Below are 25,480 nucleotides of genomic sequence, written 5' to 3' on the forward strand. Positions count from 1 at the left end.
ATTCCTATAGCCCCACCGCACATAGAGGATTCACAACCGGCAATCTGAGGAATAGTGGCCTCCTCGGCTCTAGATCCTCCTTGATAACAACCGCCACCCCCACCCCGCCTTGGACCTCGGCTGATGAAATCCTCGGAAACCTGGAGGGCACATCTCAACAAGGGGGACCCCCCCCTCTGGGCCCAACCAGGTTTCCGTAATGCCCATAAGGTCCGCGGACTCCCCCTGAATAAGATCGCAAATCAGGGGAGCCTTATTAACCATGGACCGGGCATTACATCACATCAGCCGGAGGTCCCCGCTCTGGGGATCATGGCCACCGAGGCAGGTAGGGACTGAGGGCGAGCACGCGATCACTTTCAGACATCGAGCGTGCTCCCACAACTCGCACGGCCCCTCCCCCCCGCCATATCTGCCTCTCCCACTTACCGTACAGATCGAACATCCCTCTAAACCTGGAACGTCCTCCCCCCCTGCCTTCAGACAAGATGGAATAGTGTCGCGAACTAGCACAGGGGCTGGATGCCTCCCCGACGGGTTCTCACCCCCACCCGTCAAATCCCTCCCCCCCTTAAAAAACCCTTATTTAAAAAACGATTTAAAAAACCCCAGATTCTTCTTCCTCGCATGCCACCTCTCCGGGTCCCAAGACCCCTCGTTAAGGCAGGCCCTCGATAACCCGGAGGGCCATTCCTGCGAGGCGGGGGAACCTCGCAGTCGGAGAAGGTCAGCCGACGAATATTTCATGCTAAAAGATTAAATAACAGTGGGGAAAAAAAGGTGTTCCCTAGCCACTTGATGTTATTGCAGCCTGCGGACAAAGTCAGGACAGTCACAAACCAGGGCCAAATGCCCGGTAAGGGCAATAAATAAGATGGAAGTTCGGCTGATGGATTCCACCATTCAGCACTGCCCATAATGGATACAGCAAAAGTTTTTGCCCGCTGGTGCCGCCCATGATCAGGTCCGAGGTCGTCCAAGATTGATGCCATAAATAAATAAATACCGGGGACAGGAAAAAAGTTTTCAGCCGCAGATGTCAAATGATGGTATATATAAGAGTCAGCTAAAATTCTAAATTCCAAAATGTCCAAGCTACCTGTGTCCAATGTCTCTGGTGCCGCTGAAAATAGTCCGGCAAACAATCCAGCCGCCAGCCGCTGATAATAAGTGCGGCCATAACACAGCCAAACTATCCCAGATGTTACCAATGGTACCAGGCGACAATCCATACCATTCCATACCCCACCGGAATGGACGCTGCCCTCTACCATCAGATGGGTGGAATCGTAGAAACCATGCCGCTGAGCCATGCCACTGAAGGATAGAGCGGCAGAACATCCAGCCGCCGATGACATGTGCGGCCGGCAGCAGCAAACCACGATCCAGCCCGGCCATTCCTAACGAGCGCCGCTCCGCGCCCCTCCAGAATGGCCGGCGCCATCTACCGTTGCCGCCGATGGTATCAGTGCCGCTACTGGTATCCAAGCCGCTGATGGTATCACTGCCGCTGTACGATACCGCCGCTGGCCAGCACATCGCACCCCCAACTGGTCGCTGATGTCCGAGCGACCGCTTCGCCACGGAACCGCAAGCCGGCTCGTTTCCGCGGGCGCCCAGCCAAAATGGCCGCCGGCAACCGTCCGCCGCTCGCCCGCCTCTCCAGCCCCGTTCCCGGAAGCCGAGGATCTAACAAGACCCAAAGATCTCATTTCGGCTGCCGGAAAGATGTTCTGCGGGGCGGCGGGCCCAGATAGCTTGAAAATCGCCCCGAGGCATCGCAGCTAGAAAAAACGCCGACCCACCGCCTGCATAATTCTCAGATCGCCGCCATTTCCGCGCATGCGTATTCAATGATATTGAGAGGTTCAATCCAAGAGAACCTCCTACTGCCTCCTATTGCCATGTTTCTGTTAGTATCTACCCTCAAAAGATCCAGTAAATCATTTTTCCTGATATTTTGAAAGGAATAATATGCTATTGTAATGGGAAAAAGGAATAACTTTGAGGAACAGGAGGAAGAACCACAATCAAGAAAATGGTCGGATAAAAGAAATCTGAATCCAGGGCAAAATATAATTTGAAAAAGCATCTCAGACAAGACCCTCCTTAGTTCTCATGAAGATAAAGGGAGGGGAGAAGTGCATTCATATTTGTTAGTTTCTGTTAGTATAACCTTATAATAAAAGTATTAGCTTGTGTATCTTTGGCTTCCAAGTTCAGCTCTACCTTGGAAGATTGAAAGTTACATTACATATAGATATAATGGAGAATAAGTACTCTTTCTCTTCTCAGTCCTTAAGAATATGAACCTTTCTGCTGTCTTCCATTTATCCTTTTTTCTTGGAATTGTTAGCAATTGTGCTTTTGGTATTTTCTCCTTTAGGAACATTTCCCCATACTTACCAATCTTTTGAATTTGTAGAAACTGCTGTCTTAAATCTACGGTACAGATTCTCAATTTATGATCATAATTGCACCCAACATTTCTGTGGCTAAGCAAAAGTTGTTAGATCAGTTTTGTCCCATTTTACAACCTTTCTTGCAGTAGTTGTTAAGTGAATCACTGTAGTTAAGTGGTTGCTAAGTGAATCTGGCTTCCTCATTTACTTTGCTTGTCAGAAGATCACAAAAGGTGATCATATGACTCTGGGACTGCAAACTTCTCAGGAAGAATCTTTCCTTAATCAGGTTCTTTAGGTCTTCCAAAAGTACAGCAATTGCCACTTAACTAGATCTCTCCACTCTGTTGCTAGCCATCTTCTTTTCTTTCCCTCCATCTTTTCAACATTAGAGCCTTCTCCATAGATCAAGGTCTTCACATAATGTGTCCAAAGTAGTATAATTATATTTTCCTTTCCTTTTATTTCTCTTATAGGCTAGATGTTCCATAACAATGCTCCATTTGTTATTATGCTTTGTATTGCCATAACATCCAATGGGAGATTGGATGCACAAATGGAGCTGCACACATGTGTGCTTGCTGGCTGCTTGCACAAACGGAGCTGTGCGCATGCGTGCTGGCTGCTCATGCAGAACCATCCCCCCACCCCGCTGGTCCATAAAGCTGGAAATGTTGGGAAACATTGGAGTTGTGGCTGCGGCAACAGACTAGAAACCAGGAGACTGTGCATTTTAGTCCCACTTAGGGACAAAGCCATCTTTGGCCAGTCACTCTATATCTCAGCAGGCAAGGGCAAACCACTTCTGAAAAACCTTGCCAAGAAAACTGCATAGACTTCATAGGCTGTCACCAGCAATTGATACCAGGCATAAAAACAATATCACTAAATTGCATAATTATATTTAAATTCGTAGAATTTTAAACAATACAACAGGATTTGATGGAGAAAAGTAGGTAGTTCATTCTTTTAACTAACTCATAGTTAATGCAATGCTTAGGGAGGAGGATTTTAAAGAGCAAAACATGAAAAATAAATCATATCCAAAACAAGTCCAGAGCAATTCAAAACTTACATGTTTTCATTGGGTTTAATTGTTCAAACAACATTATTTATAATTGTAGCCTGTAGCATATTTTCAGTCTCTAGCTCACAGTCTCTCACATGCACACATGGAATAGCCAACAGCTGTGAGCCAGTATGTAGATGTTCTTGTCCTAAGAGTAGAGAATTTTACTAAAACTAATCAGAAATTAGCTTTTGCCATCAAAGTTGTACAGGAAATCCAAGCATTTCTTTATTAATAAATTTACTACTTTACTATTAAATTTCTTAGTGCCATAGGTTTTCTTAGAAACCTTAATTTTTTGTTTTAATATTTATACTATTTATTTTATTTTATTACAATTTTTATTAGAAAGCATTTCTTCAGAATGGAGATATTGCAAACTTTAATATTTTGCCAATAATCTGATGATTTGTCCTGTGAATAAATGTCTGCACTAATTAATGTCCAAATAAAATAGTGAACAAAACATATGATAAAACATTAACATGCCTAAGAAATAATTATAATATTTGAATGAATTAGGATTTGCTAAAAATATTGTTGCTATGTTAATTTTTCAGCTAGAAAAATTAATGTAATGAACTATATATTGGTTTTAAGTGATTTTAACCAACAAAATACATTGAAATCGTTTATTATCTTATCATCGACATTGTTTCTATGGTACACAGGTGCTGATGCATCACCAACATTTCCCACCCAAAATTACCATATTTTTTGGAGTATAAGACACACTTTTTTCCCTCCTAAAAGAGGCTGAAAATTTGGGTGCGTCTTACACTTTGAATGTAACCCCACCCACCCACCGGACCCCACCCTTTGGCTTCCATGCGTCCTCTTCCTGGCTGCAGAGATTTCCACGAACAATGGCTTGTGTTTTTGGGCTCTGCACGTCGTGTTTTCAGCCTCCAAATGCTCTGTTTGAGAGCCCTTCAAGCCTGTGTTTTAACTGGATTTGAATTGGAGAGTAAAACTTGGATTTGGAATATATAAAAACTAAGAAGAGAAAGAAGAAATTAGAGAAATATTAGACAAGTGGATTTAATACATAATCTGGATACTTTGTTAAATTGTTGATTTGAATTTTGTGGATTGAAGAGAGACATCTACTGGTGGAAAAAAAGTACTACACTGAACATTTTGAAATCTGGAAAAAAAATATAGAGACCTTGGTCAACGAGCCATGAGAAGTTTTAAGGAGGATTTGTTTTCTTTCAGCTCAGATAATGGATTTGTTTTCTTTCAGCTCAGATAATGAAAAGAGGTGACAAACAATAAAAATTTTTAAATTGGAACTAAAACCTAAGCAAAACTTCAAAATGTGGCAGGAATTAATTGAGCTGCTTATAATGGTACGTGTATCATTTGATTTGGACAGAAAGAAACCAAGAATTTTGTCAGAATATAATCTACTGGAGAAACAGCCTACCAATGAGAAACAAGAAAACAGCACTGAAGATATTGATGAATAATTAAATGATTATATTAGGAGTAACAATAAAAAAAGAGAGAGATCAGGAGGGCACAACAAATAAAAAAGAAAATTAAGAGAAGGAAAGGAGAGAGGAAAAGATTAGAGAAAAACATTTATAATGATTACACTGGGATTAACAGTGGTAAAAGTAGAGAAGGTAGAGAGAAACAAAAGAAACAAGAAAAAGGGAAAAGATTAGAGACAAAAAAATTTAAATGATTACACTGGGATTAACAGTGGGGAAAAAGAGAAGGAGAAAAGAGAAAAGGGAAATAGATCAGATGGGAATACAGGACAAAATAAGCGAGCAATGGATTTAAAAGCTAAAGGAAGGAAACAGGGGAAAAGATATAACAACTATAATAATAAAAAAAGAAGAAAATGAGGGAATGGAACAAAAGGAGGGGAATTTTAAGACGTGCTTCGCTAGATGGACCAGGAGAAAACGGTTAAAAGGAATATGAAATATAAGTATGGTAATAATGGCATTCTGATTAATATTGGTGATTGTAATATTTGAATAATTGGAAATATATTCTTTAATATGAATGGTAGAATGTAGAAAAATACTGGTTGTGAAATACAAAATGATATATTTAAAAGAGGTTAAGAGATGGAAAATTAAATGAAATTGAAATTATAAATTGTATTATTATTATGTATAGATCTGAATGAATTGTATTAATAGTAAAATTAAAAAAAATTGAACTTAGGGTAATGTAAAATGATAATTTGAAATTGTTTACTTAGAGAGGAAGATGATTGGAAATGATGATAAAATTGTGAATATAATGATTTATTTAGAAAAGGAAATTTAAATGAAATGGAAATGGAAGATTGTGAAATATAAAATGATTTTTTTTAATTTTTATTTTTAAATTTTTTATTTGTAAAACAACACAATATGACAAACACAAAAAATATATTCCCTTTTTACAACAGTTTTGTAACGGTAGTCTTCTATTATTTATATTTTCCCCTAAATCTCCTTATGATATATGTATCCTTCTTGTCCCATTATTTCTTATTTCTCTATATAATCCTTCACATATAATATTAATTCTATACATTATCTTACAAACATTTTCCATTTGTGACTTCCCCATTCATTCGTATTTACTGTTCCTAATCTCCAGCCAGTTGTACCAGTTGTACCATTTGTTCCATACTGCGTAATATTCTGTATCTTCCTTTTCTTTAATTTCCTTTCTTAATTTGTCCATCTCGGCACAGTCTAAGATTTTCTTTATCAGTTCTTCCTCAGTTGGTGTATTATCTTTTTTCCAATTCTGTGCATATGATATTCTTGCAGCCGTTACTATATGTAGAATTAGATATTTTATTTCTTTAGTGTATTTTCTAGTGAATATTCCCAACAGAAATGTCTCATTTCCAATCTATGAGTTGGTCGGTTATCTCTTCCAACCATTTCCTAATTTTGGCCCGATACTTTTTTGCGGACCGGCATATCCACCAAAGATGGTAATATGTTCCATAAGCCTTTTTGTACTTCCAGCATGTTGGGGAGCTGTTCGGGAACATCTTGGCAAGCCTTGCTGGAGGGAGGCGCCATCTGTAAAACATCTTGAATGCCGTGGATATAATCAATTTTATATTTCTTTGCCACATTTTTCCCCATCTCTCCAGTTCTATGTTAATCTGAAGTTTTTTGCCCATTTAATCATTGTTTCCTTAATGACCTTGTATTCCATCTTGTATCTCAATAGATATTTATATATCTTGCTAATTCGTTTTTCCTCTGTCCCTTGTATAATTTTATCCAGCTCTTGCTGATCATTTTGTATTTCATATTGTTTTATATCCTCCTTATATTTAGACTGGATTTGTGTATATGTCCACCAATCAATTTCCCTGCCAAAATCTTGTTTTCAAATTTCCTTTGTTCTTTTAACATTTTCCTTTTAATATATCCTTCTATATAATTATCTTATCTATGTCAATTAAATTTGGGTGTTTCAGTGCTTCCATTGTGGAAATCCAAAATGGGATTTTTGTATAGTGCTGGTTTTTTATTTTTAGCCAAATCTGTAGCAGTGCATTCCTTAGTATGTGTCTTCTAAAAAGCTATGTGTTTTGTGTTTTTCGTCCCATAGATATGCATGCCATCCCGCTTGCAGGTCATGTCCTTCTATTGCTAAAACTCTTTTAAGAAATAGATAGAAGCTTGATAATAAATTTCCCATTCTGGAAGTGCCAATCCCCCTTTGTCTTTGGTATCTTGTAGAAGTTTTAGTCTAATTCTAGGCTTTTCCCCCTGCCATATAAATTTAGTAATTAATTCATTTAGGGCTTCAAAAAATATTTTTCCTAACTTTATCTTATGGTATATCCTCCTTAAGATATAGCTTTGAGAAAATTTTTTGAATTATTTCCTTTTTTATTTCCCTTCTATATTGTACTATCCCACTCTTGTCTTGTAGTTGGTGTATCATTCTTTTATCTTTTTCCTTTTTTAATTTATAGGCTAACCATCGACCAGTTTTTTTAATGTATTCAAAATAGTTTTGTTTTACCGTCTTTATTTTCTGGGCTATTTCCTTTTGAGTTGTCAAGTTAATTTTGTGTTTTATAATATCCCATTCTTCTTTTATTTTATTATTTTGAGGGTCTTCCTGCAGTTTGCATTCTACTTTTTAAAGTTCTTCTAGTAACTTTTCTTGTTGGTATTTCCTTTCCTTATTTTTCCTGGCTCTATACGCTATCGTCAATCCGTGGATGTACACTTTTACAGTGTCCCATAGGTTTTGTGTTGAAGTATCTTCCTTTTTATTCATCATAAAAGATAGTGTCAACTCTCTAGCATTTGTCTATATTCTTTATCCTTACACATGTTTTGATTCATTGTCCATCTCTTAAACTGTTTCTGTCCTTTCCATTTTATGGTTATTGGGTTATGGTCTGCCCAATCATTAACTCCTATTTCTATTTCATCTATCCCATTTTGTAATTCTGCTGTCATCCAGGCCATGTCAATCCTGGACCAGGATTGATGTGGGTGCGAATAAAATGTGTCCTGTGTGTCTCTCTCCATACATCTTGAAGATTAAGTTCTGATACCAAATTGAAAAATGATTTTGGTAATATATTTTTCTTCTTTTTATTTTTCTTATTACTTTTATAGTCTTTTTTGACATCCACTGTTATAATCCCCGATTGAGCAAATATCTTCAGGGAAATATAAAATGATTTATGTAGAAGGGATTTATTTAGAAGATGAAATGGAAGCTTATATGAAAAGGAAATGGAATAAGATATTTTTACTTAAAAAAGATGATGTGGAAAATAAAATTGAAGAAATATATTGTTAAAACGGTAAAATGATTAATAAGGAAGTAAGATATTATAATCTTGTCCATATTTAGAAAACAATGGATATTTAGAAATGTGTGAAATATTAAAATGATTGTATGTAAATTAAAGGTTTTCAATAGAATAAAGAAATACTGAAAAATATATGTAAAAGGGAGAAATAAAAGAAGGAAATGAAAGAAGATTAAAATTAGGAGGTTAGGTGGATAGTAATATTGATTATATATTAAATAGAAAATAGAGATGAAAAAGAGAAAGTAGAAAAGGAATATAATGGCAGAAATTGAATTATAGAAATTAAATTTGGGGAAAATAAGCTGTATGAATTTTGACCCAGTCAATACTCTATTCAGAAAAAAATGATTGTATGTTTGGTTGTCATTAAAAAATTTACAAAGAAAAAAAGCTGCGAGGATCGCTAAAGCACATTGCCACCGATTGCTGCCTGAAAATACGATGCATTTGGAGGCTGAAAGCTCAACATACAGTACCCAAAATGGCTACCTGGAACAGCTGCTGCCTTCTCTTACCCCTTCTGCGCTTCACCTGCTTTAGTTACTGGAACTCCTTCCAACGATCAGCTGTGCTTTTGAAGCTGTTTTTCAGCCCCAATGTGAGCAAAGCGATCTCCCATGCTTTGCCTACTTTTCTAATTGCTGCTCCCTCCGACAATCAGCTGTGCTTTAGAAGCCGTTTTTTAGCCCCAACCAGCCCCAACCTCAAAACCAGCAAACTAAATAATGTGATGAAGCTGACCAAGCTATGGATGCTAGCCAGATGAATACCTGGTAGGCAGAATTTTTTTCCCTATTTTCCTCCCCAAAAACTAAGGTGCGTCTTATACTCTGATGCGTCTTATACTCCAATGCATCTTATACTCTGAAAAATACAGTACCTTATCTAAAAAAATAGTGCATAAGCCAAAGAGAAGTAATTGCCAAGGACAATAAAAATATATTGAAAGAACCAGGAAAGAGAAGCTTAAATTTGAAGATTGAAGCAGCAATACTGCAAACAGGTCTGTAATATTATTAATACCAGTTCAGACAGTGACAGCAATTTCTCAATGCATTCTCTTGACTTAAGCAAAATATTTGCTAACTCAAGAAGATGCATACAGGTTTTTTTTCTCTAGGTAGCAGAAGGTTTTCTATTATACACCGTCTCTAAAAATACTTTGTTCTGGTATCCAGAACTCTACCAAAGAAACATCAAAACAGACTTCAGTACAGCTTGGAGGTTGAAAACTTTGGGGTTCATCTTCACCAATGTTATCTTGGACCTTTGGGTTTAAATAATGCCTTCACTGTATTTGCTTTGCCACACTACCAATGCCATCATGAGTAGGGTGATAAAAATTGGTACAACAATGAATGGACATAAAATGATGTTAGGGGGGTCTCCTACAGCCCTTCCTGAAACAGGGCAGGTTTTGAAGTAGTGACTATGAATTGTTATGAAGAACTGATCCACCAGTTGGTTTGGCCAGTAACAATCCAGTTTCTCAGCTATCAGGATGGTGCAATTGGTAAGCTCCTTGTAACAGCTGCAAAAGAGACAAGGAGACTTGTTAAAAATGTCACTCAATCATTAAAGGCCATTACATATATTACACAGAGGCAAAGCCTAAATTACCAGCAGTTATTGTTTTAGGGTCAAAATACAGTATCATAGATATTTCTCTAAAGTGAAGAATAGGTAACAATTCTCACAAAGTGCCTTACAAGCACTTTGCATATTTGTATACATGTATTTGTATTTGTATATATGTACAAACAATTGTATATTTCTAGACTAGAATCCTTCCCACCAGAAAACCAGTGGACACTGACAACAGGGGAGATGGCAGCTCAATAGAGTAAGCTTCTAGTCCTTGCCTCCTTTCTCTTTCTTTTTCTCTTTGGGTATCATTTCTACTGGGGAGATTGAGTTAAAATATAGTACTGAGTATTTCAACTAAGTCCTAAATGCTAACTAACTAACAAATCCTTATGCTGACAGATAAAGGCAGAATGCATCAATTATCACAGCAAACACGAGAAAAACCTACTATGCACAAAATCCACCCGGGCCTTCTATAATTTTGTAAACAATGAACTTAAAGACTCAAGATCCATCCCATCACTAAAAGGGCCAAACGGGAAAGACTGTAATGATGAAACCGTTAAGGCCAACCTCTTCAACACATTCTTCGGCTCAATCTTTGTAAACAGCAACAGATCATATCCCACATTCCCCTATCATACCACAACTAATCACAACGATCTACTACATGTCGATTTCACAGAAGATGCCGTTGAAAAGGCATTATGTAACCTAAAACCATCTCTATCTATTGGCCCTGATGGATTATGTGCCTACTTATTAAAAAAGCTCTCAGCCATGATAGCAGAACCTGTTAGCATAATCTATGAAATATCTTTCAAAACCAGCTCCTTGCCTAGCTTATGGTCACTAGCCACGGTCATCCCTATCTTTAAAAAGGGTGACACCAGCCTAGTTGAAAATTACAGACCAATCTCATTATGTTGTGTCATATGCAAAGTCATGGAATCAATCATAAACCAATCCATTACCCTCTACTTAGAGACAAGCAACCTACTCTCTAAAGAGCAGTTTGGCTTCAGAAATTTTTTCCCCTGCAATATGCAATTCTTACACTGCAAAAACATATGGACTTCACAACTCGACCAGGGTAAAGCAATAGACGCAATTTATATAGAATAGAATAGAATAGAATAGAATAGAATAGAATAGAATAGAATAGAATAGAATAGAATAGAATAGAATAGAATTTTTTATTGGCCAAGTGTGATTGGACACACAAGGAATTTGTCTTGGTGCCTATCCTCTCAGTGTACATAAAAGAAAAGATACGTTCATCAAGGTACAACATTTACAACACAAATGATGATCAATATATCAATATAAATCATTAGGATTACCAGCAACAAAGTTACAGTCATACAGTCATAAGTGGAAAGAGATTGGTGATGGGAATGATGAGAAGATTAATAGTAGTGCAGATTTAGTGAATAGTTTGACAGTGTTGAGGGAATTATTTGTTTAGCAGAGTGATGGCCTTCGGGAAAAAATTGTTCTTGTGTCTAGTTGTTCCGGTGCGCAGTGCTCTATAGCATCGTTTTGAGGGTAGGAGTTGAAACAGTTTATGTCCAGGATGTGAGGGATCTGTAAATATTTTCACGGCCCTCTTCTTGATTCATGCAGTATCCTCAATGGATACTGGTCCTCAATGGAAGGCAGGTTGGTAGCAATTATTTTTTCTGCAGTTCTAATTATCCTCTGAAGTCTGTGTCTTTCTTGTTGGGTTGCAGAACCGAACCAGACAGTTATAGAGGTGCAAATGACAGACTCAAGAATTCCTCTGTAGAACTGAATCAGCAGCTCCTTGGGCAGTTTGAGTTTACTGAGTTGGCGCAGAAAGAACATTCTTTGTTGTCCTTTTTTGATGATGTTTTTGATGTTAGCTGTCCATTTTAGATCTTGCGATATGATAGAACCTAGAAATTTAAAGGTTTCTACTGTTGATACTGTGTTGTCTAGTATTGTGAGAGGTGGAAATATGGAAGGGTTTCTCCTAAAGTCTACCACCATTTCTACGGTTTTGAGTGTGTTCAGTTCCAGATTGTTTCGGTTGCACCACAGGGCTAGTCATTCAACGTCTCGTCTATATGCGGATTCGTCATTGTCTCGAATGAGACCAATCACTGTTGTGTCATCTGCGAACTTCAGTAGCTTAACAGATGGATCATTGGAGATGCAGTCATTGATATACAGAGAGAAGAGAAGTGGGGAGAGCACACAGCCTTGGTGGGGAGCCCTGTGCTAATTGTACAGGTATTTGATGTGATCTTGCTTAGCTTCACCTGCTGCTTCCTGTTTGTTAGGAAGCTTGTGATCCACTTACAAGTCTGTTCTGGTACCTATAGCTGGTTTAGCTTAGTTAGAAGAGTGTCTGGAATGATGATATTGAATGCTGAACTAAAGTCTACAAAGAGGACCCTTGCATAGGTCTTTGGAGACTCAAGATGTTGTAGGATGTAGTGCAGAGCCATGTTAACAGCATCATCTATTGATCTATTTGCTCGGTATGCAAATTGCAAGGGGTCCAACAGCGGATCCGTGATGGTTTTCAAGTAGGAAAGCACTAGCCTTTCAAAGGTTTTCATGACTACAGATGTTAAAGCAACTGGTCTGTAGTCATTCAGTTCCTTGATGGTGGGCTTCTTCGGCACTGGGATGATGGTAGAGCGTTTGAAGCAAGAAGGAACATAGCACATCTCTAGTGATTTATTGAAGATATGGGTGAAGATGGGGGCCAATGGGTCAGCACAGACTTTTAAGCAAGAAGGAGTTTTGTCTGGGCCTGGAGCTTTTCCTGGCTTTTGTCTGTGAAATAGGTCCTGCACTTCCTTTTCTGTGATCACTAGGGGTTGTGAACCCAATGGGATGGGGTCAGTTGTAGGAAGCTTGGCTGTTGTTGGTGTGTCTGAGATGGGGGTTGTGGAGATAGGTGGCTGTAGTTTCCTTTTAAACCTGCAGTAAAACTCATTCAGGTCATCTGCCAGTTGTTGATTACCTTCAACCTGGGAAGGAGGTTTGCCATAGCGGTGATTTTTTTAAGAGTTTTCCACATGTTTGCTGGTTCATTTGTTGAGAACTGATTCTTTAGCTTTTCAGAGTAGCTTCTTTTTGCTGCTCTGATCTCCCTTGTTAGTGCCTGATTGTACAGCATTTTATCACCTTTTCTGTAGGCTTCCTCTTTGGAATGGCGTAGCTGCTTAAGTTTAGGTGTGAGCCAAGGTTTGTTGTTACTGTATATTCGCAAGTTCCTTATAGGTACACATAGGTCTTCACAGAAGCTGACATATGATGTTACAGTATCTGTGAGTTCATCCAGGTCTGCAGAGGTATCTTCAAAAATATTCCAATCAGTGCAGTCAAAGCATGCCTGTAGCTTTAATTTTGCCTCCTCCATCCAGGCCCTCACTGATTTAATTGTTGGTTTTGTGGTTTTAAGTCTGTGCCTGTAAGCCGGTACAAGATGAATCATGCAATGATCAGAGTGTCCTACAGCTGCACGTGGTAAAGACCGATAAGCATCTTTTAGTGTTGTGTAGCAATGGTATTCTTGTACTCTGGTGGAACAATTGACATGCTGAAAGTATTTTGGTAACTCTTTATATAGACTTCTGTAAAGCCTTTGATTCAGTAGTACATGACAAACTACTTCTAAAACTAAAATCTTATGGCATTTCCGGATCCCTGCATAAGTGGATAGCTGCATACCTATCAAACAGGCAACAAGTAGTCAAAATAGGGAATGCTCTATCAAACCCTGCACCAGTTAACAGCGGTGTCCCCCAAGGAAGCGTTTTATGACCCATACTCTTTATACTTTACATAAACGACCTTTGCAAACATATTATAAGCAACTGTGTTCTCTTCGTTAATGATGTAAAGCTATTCAATACCATTGACAATGCTGCTACCCTACAAAAAGACCTTGACTATCTGTCAGAATGGTCAGATAATTGGCAACTCCAAATCTCAACCAAGAAATGCTCTGTCTTACAGTACACACTGGCAAAAAAAATCAAAACACAAAATACAAGCTCGGCAGATACAATCTTGTAGATGATCCTCACTCTGTCAAGGACCTTGGAGTACTCATCTCAATCTATCTAAGTGCCAGAACTCACTGTAACAGCATTGCCAAAAAAGCATTAAAAGTTGTTAACCTAATCTTGCGTAGCTTCTTCTCCAGTAATATTGAACTGCAAACTAGTGCATACAAAATTTTTGCTAGACCAATTCTTGAATACAGCTCATCTGTCTGGAACCTACACTGCATATCAGACATTAATACAATTGAATGAGTTCAGAGATATTTCACAAGAAGAATTCGCCACTCCTCTGTTCGTAACAGAATACCTTATGCCACCAGACTTGAAATTTAGGGCTTAGACAACTTAGAACTTTGCTGTCTTTGGTCCGACCTAATCGTAGTACATAAAATTATCTGCTATAATGTCCTACCTGTCAATGAATGCTTCAGCTTCAACCACAACAATACATGAGCACACAATAGATACAAACTTATGGTAAACCACGCCAAACTTGATTGCAGAAAATACGACTTCAGTAACAGAGTTGTTAATGCCTAGAATGCACTACCCGACTCTGTGGTTTCTTCCCCAAACCCCCAAAACTTTACCCTTAGACTGTCTACTGTCGACCTCACCCCATTCCTAAGAGGTCTTTAAAGTGCGTGCATAAGTGCACTAGCGTGCCTACCGTCCCTGTCCTAAAGTTCCCTTTTATTTGTATCCATTTCATGTATTCATAGTTAGGTTAATACTTATATCTGTTATCTAATACATGCTTGATGAAAATAAATAATAAATAATACTACTTTACCATTAGGATCTCTCAAAAGTCACAATTGCAAGATATAACTACAAAGGTGCTATATCTGGTTAGAGACAAAAATCAAGAGCAGAAATATTTTTGAAAATGGAAATGGATTAAATCATGACTGTAGCAGAAACATGTTTTCTCTCTCTTCTTCATTCTGCCAACTGTTAACCACAATATCTGAACAACAAATAAAAACTTGATCCTTAGCTATAGTATCTGTACATCAGAAAAACCACATACATACACAGAAAAATAATGAAAACCAGTGTAAGAGAAATTATATTAGCAAACTATTCAGTTATCAAAATTACATTACCATTCTACCATTTCAAACTTAATTTTACATTAATACAAATTATTACCCCTTGTGAGAAGTTTGGGAAAGACTCTGGGAGAATTATGGCCATCCAACTGACATTGGGCACAATAGTGAGGGCCATATCAGGAGCCTACACCTAGAAATGGTGCGGCATGGAATAGAATGGTGGTAGTGTGACCATCCTTGCTCTATTGGTAAGTACATTTAAAGCCCTTCAAGGCATTGGTCCTGGTTACTTAATCCCACTGGGATTAGCCTGCCCCCCACTGCCCATGCCAGCAGAGGAGTCATGCTGTGGGCCCCATCGGCCAGAATATTTTGGCTGGTGGGGTCCAGAAGGGCCTTTTCTGCAGTTGCATCTGCCTCTAGAACATCTTGCCCCCTGGAGTGAAGTGTGCTCCAACCCTCCTAACCTAGCCTAAGAACCTAAAGATCTAGCTCTATCAGTTGGCTTGGTTTCCAAAAAAAGGGATGATGTTGGGGGTGGTTGATAAATTAATATCATATCCCATCTTCCGCCTTTCTCAACCTACTCCCTCCCTTCCCATCTATTGTATTTTATATTTTTATATGTTTGTAGTATTTTATTTGTATTATTTATATAATTTTATATTTTCAATATTGTAAGCCACCCAGAATTATACTGTGGTAAAATGGATAGCCAATAAATTTAATAAATAAATTACCATTCAATTGCTAAATACTGAATTGAACTTTACTGAATATGACAAGGAATCGTATCATCTGATCTTGCCTTTCTTTTTATAAAAAATATTTTATTGAAAAGTTTTGATTTTCATTAAATAAACTTTTAGATTCTCATACAAAAATATCTTTCCTGGAATAGATAATAAGACCTAGCATGATTTGCTATGCTGCTCACAATATAAGCCCTATTCCCAAAATAAGCCCTACTTCATAGCGTCATCAGTAGGAAATGGTGCAGAGAGTATGGCCAGCATAGGTGACAAACATGCACACAGGGCTAGACAGTGTCTGGAAGCATGCACAGTGGTGGTGGGGAGGGACGCAATCTGCCCCACCATCTGTGTTTGCTTGCGGAGTGTGCGGTGAAGCTGGAGCACCAGGTTAAATGGCAGGATCTGAGAATGCAGGGGCTGTGCTGTGGACCCTCCCACCCCTTGCCTCGCCTCATAGCAGTGGCACTGGCAGAGGTGCACGTGGGGTGGAGGAGGCATGCGATCCAGTTTCCCCCTAGAAACAGAAATTCCCCCCACACACACCAAAGGGCTGTGCCTGCAAAGGAAACGGAGGTGCCTTGGACGGGACTGCAGCACGACCAAAAACCCCACGCCGCTTCACTCTCCTCAAAGTCCCATGGAACTTGCCCAAACTTCTGCGCCTAAGAAAATTGCACGAGCGTGACTGCCACCATTCGAGCAGCACCTCTCCCTCCTCAAAGGACCTGCGGGTAAAGTGTGAAGAGAGCCCCGTTTCCCAATCGGAAGTGGGGGGGAAGAGGAGAACTATCTCCAAAGTTCCTCGTGGCAGAGGCAATGTTGCAAGTGGGAACTCCACTTACCCGCTGGAAGCGCAGCCCTGGCTGCTGTTTCTGCCTCTTCTCCAACCCCTCGACGCTCTGCATAATAGTGCTGCGGCTTGCTCGAGGTAGCTGCAGATTGGACTTTTTCCCCCTCTTCCTCTGTCTTCTCCTCCTTGAGGAGGAGCCTCCGAAGGGTTGGGGCCAGTGGGTGGGCGGAGCTACATTCGGCGTATGATATACCCAGATTTTCACCCCCTTTTGGGGGGTAAAAAGGTGCATCTTATACACCGAAAAATACAGTAAGTTATAATGAGAGGGAGGGAGGCCTGAGGAAAGTCCTTCCTTAGCACTTGGCCATCAGCAGTCCTGCTGATGGTCTCCCATCCTATCGCTGAGGATACTTTGGTTACAAAGCTGGGTCTCCTCGCATGGAGAGGGAGTGGACATCCCTCTGACCCACACACTTTGCCCCTCCCACCATGGGCAACCTGGCCAAGGACAGCGAGCACAACAGCAGCCTTGAGGAGGAAGTGTTGTGACCCAGGTTCCTGGACCCGGACTCCTGGACTCGGATGATTCAGAAAGTGAGGGAGAAGACCTGGCAAGCCCTGCTTCTCTTGAGCCCTTTCCCTCCCTGGCACCCACTCAAAGGGAGGAGGAGGGGCCGGCAAGACCTGATTCCCTGGAGCCTTCTTCTGATTTGGCAACGCCCTAAGAACAGTTTTGGAGTGATGCAAGGCTGCGCAGGCGTGACCGGCGTGCGCAGCAGAAGCAGTGTTGGGGGAAAGCCAAGTCATAATTGTCATGCAGTGACATCTGCAGAGACTATAAATAGGAGGCGGGACTTCCTGGTTTTTTGTCTTGGACAAAGCAATGAATTGGTGCGGGCAAACTGTCTCAATGGAGGGAAGAATATATTTGTGCGTAATTCTGGCCTTATCTATAATTTCCTCGTTATCTCCAGAAACTTGGCAGGCCTGTGGGTAGACGTGGCCAGGACATATATCTATGTAAATAAAAGGAGAAAAGAAGGCCTCTGACTGACTCTTTGCTGGGAGTATTGGGGGGAGGGAAACAGAACAGGAAGTAAGCTCAGCTGGTCAGCCTTTGGGGAGGGCTGGGCAGGGCTGGGCACTTGCCCTCCACTGCCCAGACAGCCTGTGCCACTGTCTGGGGGACCACAGGTGCCCCTGGCCATGAGCGATGTTGAGCTGGTCACGCTCCCTGGCTATGCCCCCCCCCCCAGCCACACATATCCAGCCACGCCCCATCCCCAAGGTCAACCATAAGCCTGATGCAGTCATCAATGAAATCGAATTTGATATCCCTGCACTAAGTGAACTGTTGCAAGTCGAGGACTACCTGTAGGAGGCTGAAAGGGGCTTTTTGTGAAGTGATTCCTAATACATTTCCAACAATATAAAGCTGCTATCTCAATTTTTTTTTATCATGTACAGTTACTCCATCTGGCCCTGGAGGCTTTCCAGATTTTATTATGTTAACAGTATGATAAATTTGCTGTTAGGTTAGGGATGCAGCTAAACCTTTCAACTGTACAACCAAGATTTTTAGATTTATTTCACTTAAAAACAATCATCATTTGGTCATTATTCACTATCAGTATTTCCAGAGTGTAAATCTTGGTAAAATTCAAAACCTGAAAATTAATTTAATTAGAATCATCATAAATGATCTACACTGAACTTCTTATTATGGGTATGGTATTACTGTACTTTATTTTCAGTGTTTTGTGTGAGAGGCTGATAATTTCCAGATTTTTCCCTATCCTGCTCTCAGTACTGTAAATGTGTTTCATATGTTTTAGAAAATAGCTGAGCTAATATTATTTAAATTAAATTTGATTTAATTTTTAAAATGTAAAAAAATAAAAATTGAAACTTAATCTTAAGCATTATACGATTTATCACTGACTCATTAAACATAAAACAACAAATGAAAAAAAATCATGTGAAGTGCCATAGGCTGTATTGTAGGCCTTATGCTACCAAGGGCAGCTGCAGAAAACAGAACTGGGAGGAGTGATTTATACTATAAATGAAAATGCAAAAAGATATAGGCAGGATTCAATAAAATGCCTATATATTAAGCAGTGGGCCGAAATTAATAGTTGGAATTTGATGGGAAGAAGTGTAAAATTTTCCATCAGGATAGTAAAATGAAAAACACAACAATAAGATAGTAGAGATCTTCCTTTGTGAAAAGGATTTGAGTATTCTTTTTGAATACAAGTTAAAGAGGCAACTGCTAAAAAGAAAAACTCTTGGCTCACATTAACTAGAACATAGAATCTAGATCATGAGAAATAATTATTCTACTTTACTTTGTCATGGTCAAATCCTACTTAAGATACTATGTCCCATTCCAAGCACCACAACTTAAAAAGAAAAGTTATAATTTCGAGTGAGTTCAAAGGATATTACTGCAGAAAGTTCTTGAAATTAGCCGGTTTGCACCTGTTCAGCAGAACCAATGCCTAATTTTTTTTAATTGAAAAAGTTTTACAAAGATTTACCCCTCCTTCCCCCTCCCCCTCCCCAGCCTCCCCTCTTCCCCCCTCCCTCCCTCTCCCAAACCTCCTCCTCCCCCCGGAACAAAATACAGGGTATTAAATCTAACAATCATAAACTAAATTATGCTAACTATCTGTAAACTCCCATCCTCCCCTAGAACCTTAACTCTCCTTTTAGAAAGAAAAAACATAAACATAATTCTTGTAAACTGTTCATTCAAAAGCTATTTGGTATTTCTTAGTCTGATATCTATTTTGAATATAGTCAATCCATCTTCTCCATTCCAATATGTATCTTTCTTGTGAGCAGTCTTTCAGGAATGCTGAGATTTTCGCCATCTCTGCTAAGTTTGCAACTTTTAATATCCATTCTTCAATCGTAGGTAAGTGTTCCTTCTTCCAGTATTGCACAACCAATAGTCTGGTTGCTGATATTAAATTTAAAATCAATTTAGTCTCTATTTTCGTACAATCTATAATTATACCCAATAAAAACAATTGTGGAGTAAATTTTATCTTCTTTTTCAAAATATTTTGTATAATCCACCAAATTCTTATCCAAAATGGCTTAATTTTTTTAGAAGTCCACCATATATGAAAGTAAGTAGCGTCATCCCCATCACATCTCCAATATAGCTTGCAAGTTCGGGTACATACATGCTAGTTTTTTAGGATCTAAATGCCATCTGTAAAACATTTTATAAAAATTTTCTCTTAAATTTTGTGCTTGTGTAAATTTAACATTTCTAATCCAAATTTTCTCCCAAGTTTCCATCATTATAGGTTCTTGAATATTTTGTGCCCATTTTATAATACAATCCTTAATTAATTCCGTTTCTGAGTCTATTTCTAACAACACATTATACAATCTTTTAATATGCGATTGGCTTTGATCTCTAATTTGTTTTACCAAATTTTCTTCATTTTGCATGATACCAATTTTCTGATCCTCTTTCCATCTGGCTTGCAAGTGTCCATACTGAAACCAAGTATGAATTATCTTTTCCTCTTTCAATATATTTAAAAATTTCAATTGCAGCTTACCCTTTTCCATAAGAAGAAGTTCTTTATAGGTAATTACCTCTTGTTTTGTTCTGTACTTATATTCTGTATCACATGTCTAGGACATGCCCATATAGGTATCTTGTAGTTTAGCTTATATTGATACTTTTTCCAAACCCTCAACAAAGCATTTCTTAATATATGAGCTTTAAAAACTTTATCCACTTTTTTATCATACAGTAAGTAAACATGCCAACCATATAACAAATCATAACCCTCTATATTCAATATTCTATCTTCTGTTAAGTTAAACCAATCACTAATTAGAGATAGGGCAGCTGCTTCATAGTATAGTCTTAAATTAAGCATTTTAAGACCCTCTCTCTCACGTATATCCTGTATTATTTTCAATTTTATTCTGGGTCTTTTACCAGCCCATATAAATTTATTTATTTTTTTTATAAAAAAAGTTTTATTTTTACATTCATATCAAATAATTCATCCAATGTACAATTATATACAATTAGTCGGGCTTGCCCAGTCACCACCCCCCTTTTTAACTCTCTTCCCTCTTCTACCTTCTTCTGCCTTCTTTCCAAACCTTCCTCTCCTTCTCTTATCTACATCCTCTCCTCCCTCCACCCTATACCTTCCTTCTCCCTCTTCTACCCCTCTTCCTTCCTCTTCTCCTCTTTCCTACCTCCTACTCTCTCTTTTCTCCCTCCCCACCGTTCTAAAATGGTAACTGGGCAGACCCGACCCTACATTAATTATATTTATACATCTTCAATAATCCCTGTACATTCACCATCACTCCATCTCTAGCCTCAACCCCCCAATTCCCCTACCCCGTACCCCCCGCCCCGCACCCCGACTTCCCAGAACAAAATGCAGGGTATCAAAACTAACAATCATAATCTAAAATAATTCCTAAATTATAACCTCTAGTCTCTCCACATTTAATCACACTCTCAATTCCCCTCTCCTTCAGAAATATATCTAATACAAAATATTTCCTAAATTTACTCATATGCTATTCGATATTTTTTTATCTGATACTTATTCTGAATATAATCAATCCACATTTTCCATTCTAAAATATATTTTTCTTGTGTATAGTCTTTCAAATAAGCAGAGATTTTTGCCATTTCTGCCAGATTTGATACTTTAAGTGTCCATTCTTCAATTGTAGGTAATTCTTCTTTCTTCCAATATTGAGCAATCAAAAGTCTTGCGGCTGTTATTAAGTTCAAAATCAATTTAGTCTCTATAACTGTACAGTCCATAATTATTCCTAGTAAAAAGAACTGCGGAGTAAACTTAATCTTCTTTTTCAAAATATTCTGCATAATCCACCATACTTTAATCCAAAATGCTTTAACTTTTTTACAAGTCCACCATATATGGTAATAAGTGGCATCTTCACAATCGCATCTCCAACATTTAGCCTGTACATTAGAATACATACATGACAACTTTTTGGGGTCTAAATGCCATCTATAAAACATCTTATAAAAATTTTCTCTCATATTTACTATTTCCTGGGCTATTTATCAATAACTGTTCTTTCTTTTTAATTTCCTCTTCCAGTTCCTTTTTCTTTTTCTGCAATTTATTTTTATATTTAATATTCATTTGTATAAGATTTCCTCTCATATACGCCTTACTAGCGTCCCAAATCATCTCTATAGATGTTTCTTTTTTCATATTCATAATAAAAAATTCTTTCATTTGCTTTTTACATTCATTTACATTTTGTTCATATTTAAACAAATTCTCATTCAACCTCCATGATCTCCTAGCCTCCTTTTCCTGATCAAATTCAATCCAAACCGGACTATGATCAGATAGAGTTCTTGAACAAATCTTCGTCTTCTTCACTCTAGAGTACAAATCATTAGAAATCAAAATAAAATCAATCCTCGAAAATGATTGATGCCTGTCAGAAAAGAAGGTAAAATCCCTCTCTTCTGTATTATGTTCTCTCCAAATATCTCTTAATTCCAAGTCCTCCATCATTTCAAAAAAAGCCTTTGGTAACTTTAGCTTGATATCTTCCTTAAACTTTTTGTCTTTTGAGTATCCAACACACCATTCCAATCACCCATTAATATATATGATTTATAATCCCAAAATACTATTCTTTTATGTAAAACTTGAAAAATTTTCTTGTTGTTGATTCGAGCATAAACTCCTATTAATAATGTCTTCTTTCCTCCAACAAAAGTTCAATAGCAATGTATCTTCCTTGCTTATCCACCTCAATTAATTTTGCTGATATATCCTTCTTTATATATATAACTAAACCATTTTTTCTCCAAAGAGGAGGCAACAAAATGTACTCCCAGTTTTGAATTTATCAAATATTTCTGGTCTAAAGATCTAATATGTGTTTCTTGTAAACAGGTAATGTCATTTTAAATTGTTTCAAATAGTGAAATACTTTCCTTCTCTTCATGTGAATTCAAACCATTAACATTCCAAGATAATAGTTTAATTGCCATTATCGGCCAAAGGAAACTTTTGGAACACTAGCCGCAGATCACATTTTGCTTTAGGCCTTGCTCCTCCCACTATTTCCGTTGTAGTAGTTGCCAGTTGTTGTTGTGCCTTCATCTCTTGTTCCTTGCATTTAGCAGCAGCTCTTGTCAGCCTTTGTTCTTTTGAGTCTGACCCCATCGTAGGTATTTCCAACACTTGTAATAAATCTTCTTCCATCACAATCTGTTCTTGTACCTGCTTCACTTCTCTTTCCTTCACTTCAATCTCCCTTCTTCTAGCTTCCAATGGAGAAGGACTTCCAACTTTTAATGCCTCAACATAAAATTCTCTTGCTTTTCCAACTGTATTGAGACGATGTACTTTCCCTGCATAATATACTATTATACCAGTTGGAATATCCCATCTATATTCAATCTGACGTTTTTTAAGTTCATTCACCAGGAAGGCAAATTCCTTCCTAGCCCTTAACATTTTTGGTGGAATTTCCTTTAATATTAAAATATCTTGACCAGCAATCTGAATCTTCTCCCCCTTATATGAGGCTTGCAAGATCTGATTTCTCACTGTTCTATTTGTAAAATAAATAACAACATCCCTTGGCAGCTTTTTTTGCCTTGCTATCCAAGAATTCACACGATATATTTTATCAATTTGATAAGCCACATCTGCTGGGCGAGCTGCTAATATCTCAGCAAATACTTCAGAAAAAATTTCCCTTAAATTCTCTTCTTTATTCTCTTTCAGACCACGGATTCTTAGAGCAAATTCCATATTTCTATATTGTATCAAAACTATTTCATCATCTGTTTTTTCCATTTTACTTTGAAATTCAGCCATTTTATTTTCTAATTTTGAATTATGTTGCTTAATTTCTTCCATCTCCTCTTCTAATAAAATCACATTTGTTGCCAAATTTTGTACTGCAATTACAAATCCTTCCTTAACTTCTTTATTTCCCACTTGAATTTCTGATATCTGCTCTTTCATTTCAGACATCTCATCAGTTATTACTTTAAATTTTTCTTGCATAAAGTCTTTTAAGTTCTCTTGTACCGCCTCTAAATTCAATGTTCTAGTCTCTGCTGTATGAGCTGGAGAGGCACCAGCTGATGAAATTCCAGAGCCCTTTGTTACAGTAGACTTTAATTGTTTGGCTGCCATCTTCTATAAAATTATTTATTTATTTCCAACTTAATATTCACTTTAAATCTTCTTAACCTCTGAGAAACACAGTCTTTTAAAGCAATATTTAAAAAGAAAATCTCCCCTAGATTCTAGGCAGCAAAGAGTTAAAGAGTTGAAGTAGCAAATAACATGCAATTTACCAAGGGCAGACGGCAAACGCTGAAAGTATCACTTTCGCTTTCCACTCGTTAACTTGTTAACAATTCGCCTCCATTTTCTTGCTGTTTTCAAACTTGTTACAAAGTATCGGGGAATTGGCTTGGCTACTTGCATAAAGTTCTCCCACTTTCGTTCTGTCCGGTATAATCCTTTATTGTCCAAAATAAATCTCGGTGTTTGGTCGTGGTGATTGGTTCCGCCAAAGCAGAAAAATCCTCGGATCTGGAGCACTTCGGGTTGCTGGAGGGAACTTAACCCTTCAAACCCCTTTTTTCTCAGGGGCTTTAGGGAAATTCAACCTCTGCCCTCAGCTCACCATCTTTTCTTCTCCCGAACAGAGGGTTTTTCGAACCGCTGGACAGCAGATTTAAACTGTCCTAGCGATTCCACATAATCCAGAGGTTGGTGATCGTAAAGATCACCGCCATCACCTACGGTGCCAAACCGGAAGTCTCCCCATATAAATTTATTAACTCCATTTTGCCATTCTTTCAAATTTGCATCTTTTTTGGTACCATTTGAAACAAAAATAAAAACCTGGGTAAAACATTCAATTTTAAAACTGCTATTCTTTCCAGTAAAGATAACTGCAGCTTCTTCCAGTTCTCCATTTCCTTCTGCACTTTTTGCCATAAAACTTCATAATTATTTTTATATAATTTCACATTTGAAGCTGCAATATAGAGGCTTCCGGTGGCGCCACCTTCTTGGCTGGGTGCCTAATTAAGGCGCTCCGCACTGAATTTCGTAATTTCGTTTGAATTCAGCTCAGAAGAGAAGAAAAATATTTCATTATTTGAAACAATTTAGAAATGATGTGATTTGCTTACAAGAAACACATATTAAATCATCAGATAATAAATACTTAATAAACTCAAAATTAGGTAAACATTTTGCTGCCTCATCTTTGGACAAGAAAAATGGTTTAGTGGTATATTTGACAAAAGATATACCAGCCAAGTTAATAGAGGCAGATACTCACGGAAGATATATTGCCATTGAACTTATATTAGAAACAAAAAAGACCCTTTTACTTGGTATATATGAACCCAATCAGCAACAAGAAAAATACTACAGAATGTTGTATGACAAGTTGATTCTATGGGATTACAGATCGTGTATTATATTAGGAGATTGGAATGGAGTAAGTGATACACGTAAGGACAAGAGAATTTCCTCTAAAAAGATACCTGCACATGCAAAGCTCCCTAAGTCTTTTTTTGAGATGATAGAAGATTTTGAGTTGAGAGATGTTTGGAGACTATGGAACCTGGAGGAAAGAGACTATACTTTTTTTTCTGATAGGCATCGATCTTTTTCACGTATTGATTTTATATTAACTTCTAATGATTTGCTTTCTAGGGTAAAGAAAACTAAGATATTTCCAAGATGTTTGTCTGATCATAGTCCTGTTTGGATGGAATTGCAATATGGAAAAGAAGGCAGAAGAACATGGAAATTAAATGAAAATTTGTTTAGATATCAGGATAATGTAAATCAATGTAAAAAGCAGATGAAAGAATTTTTTGATTATAATTTGAATAAGGAAACATCGATAAAAAT

General features: G+C 38.0%; 1 protein-coding gene across 2 annotated transcripts in view; it reads right to left on the reverse strand.

The window, feature by feature from the left end:
* Window positions 1-590: 590 nt before the first annotated feature.
* The window catches only part of RAMP1 (receptor activity modifying protein 1), an 86,948-nt gene continuing 62,058 nt past the window's right edge, over window positions 591-25,480 (reverse strand). Inside the window, exon 3 of one of the 2 annotated variants that reach the window (XM_058185557.1) lies at window positions 591-9,821. In XM_058185557.1, coding sequence (XP_058041540.1) covers window positions 9,566-9,821 — 256 coding nt within the window. In that variant the 3' untranslated portion in view covers window positions 591-9,565. Of the gene's footprint in view, window positions 9,822-20,947; window positions 21,954-25,480 lie in introns of those variants that run through there. The other variant, XM_058185550.1, reaches the window with a different exon arrangement.

Source organism: Ahaetulla prasina, chromosome 1 (genome assembly GCF_028640845.1).
Source record: "Ahaetulla prasina isolate Xishuangbanna chromosome 1, ASM2864084v1, whole genome shotgun sequence".
NCBI lineage: Eukaryota > Metazoa > Chordata > Lepidosauria > Squamata > Colubridae > Ahaetulla > Ahaetulla prasina.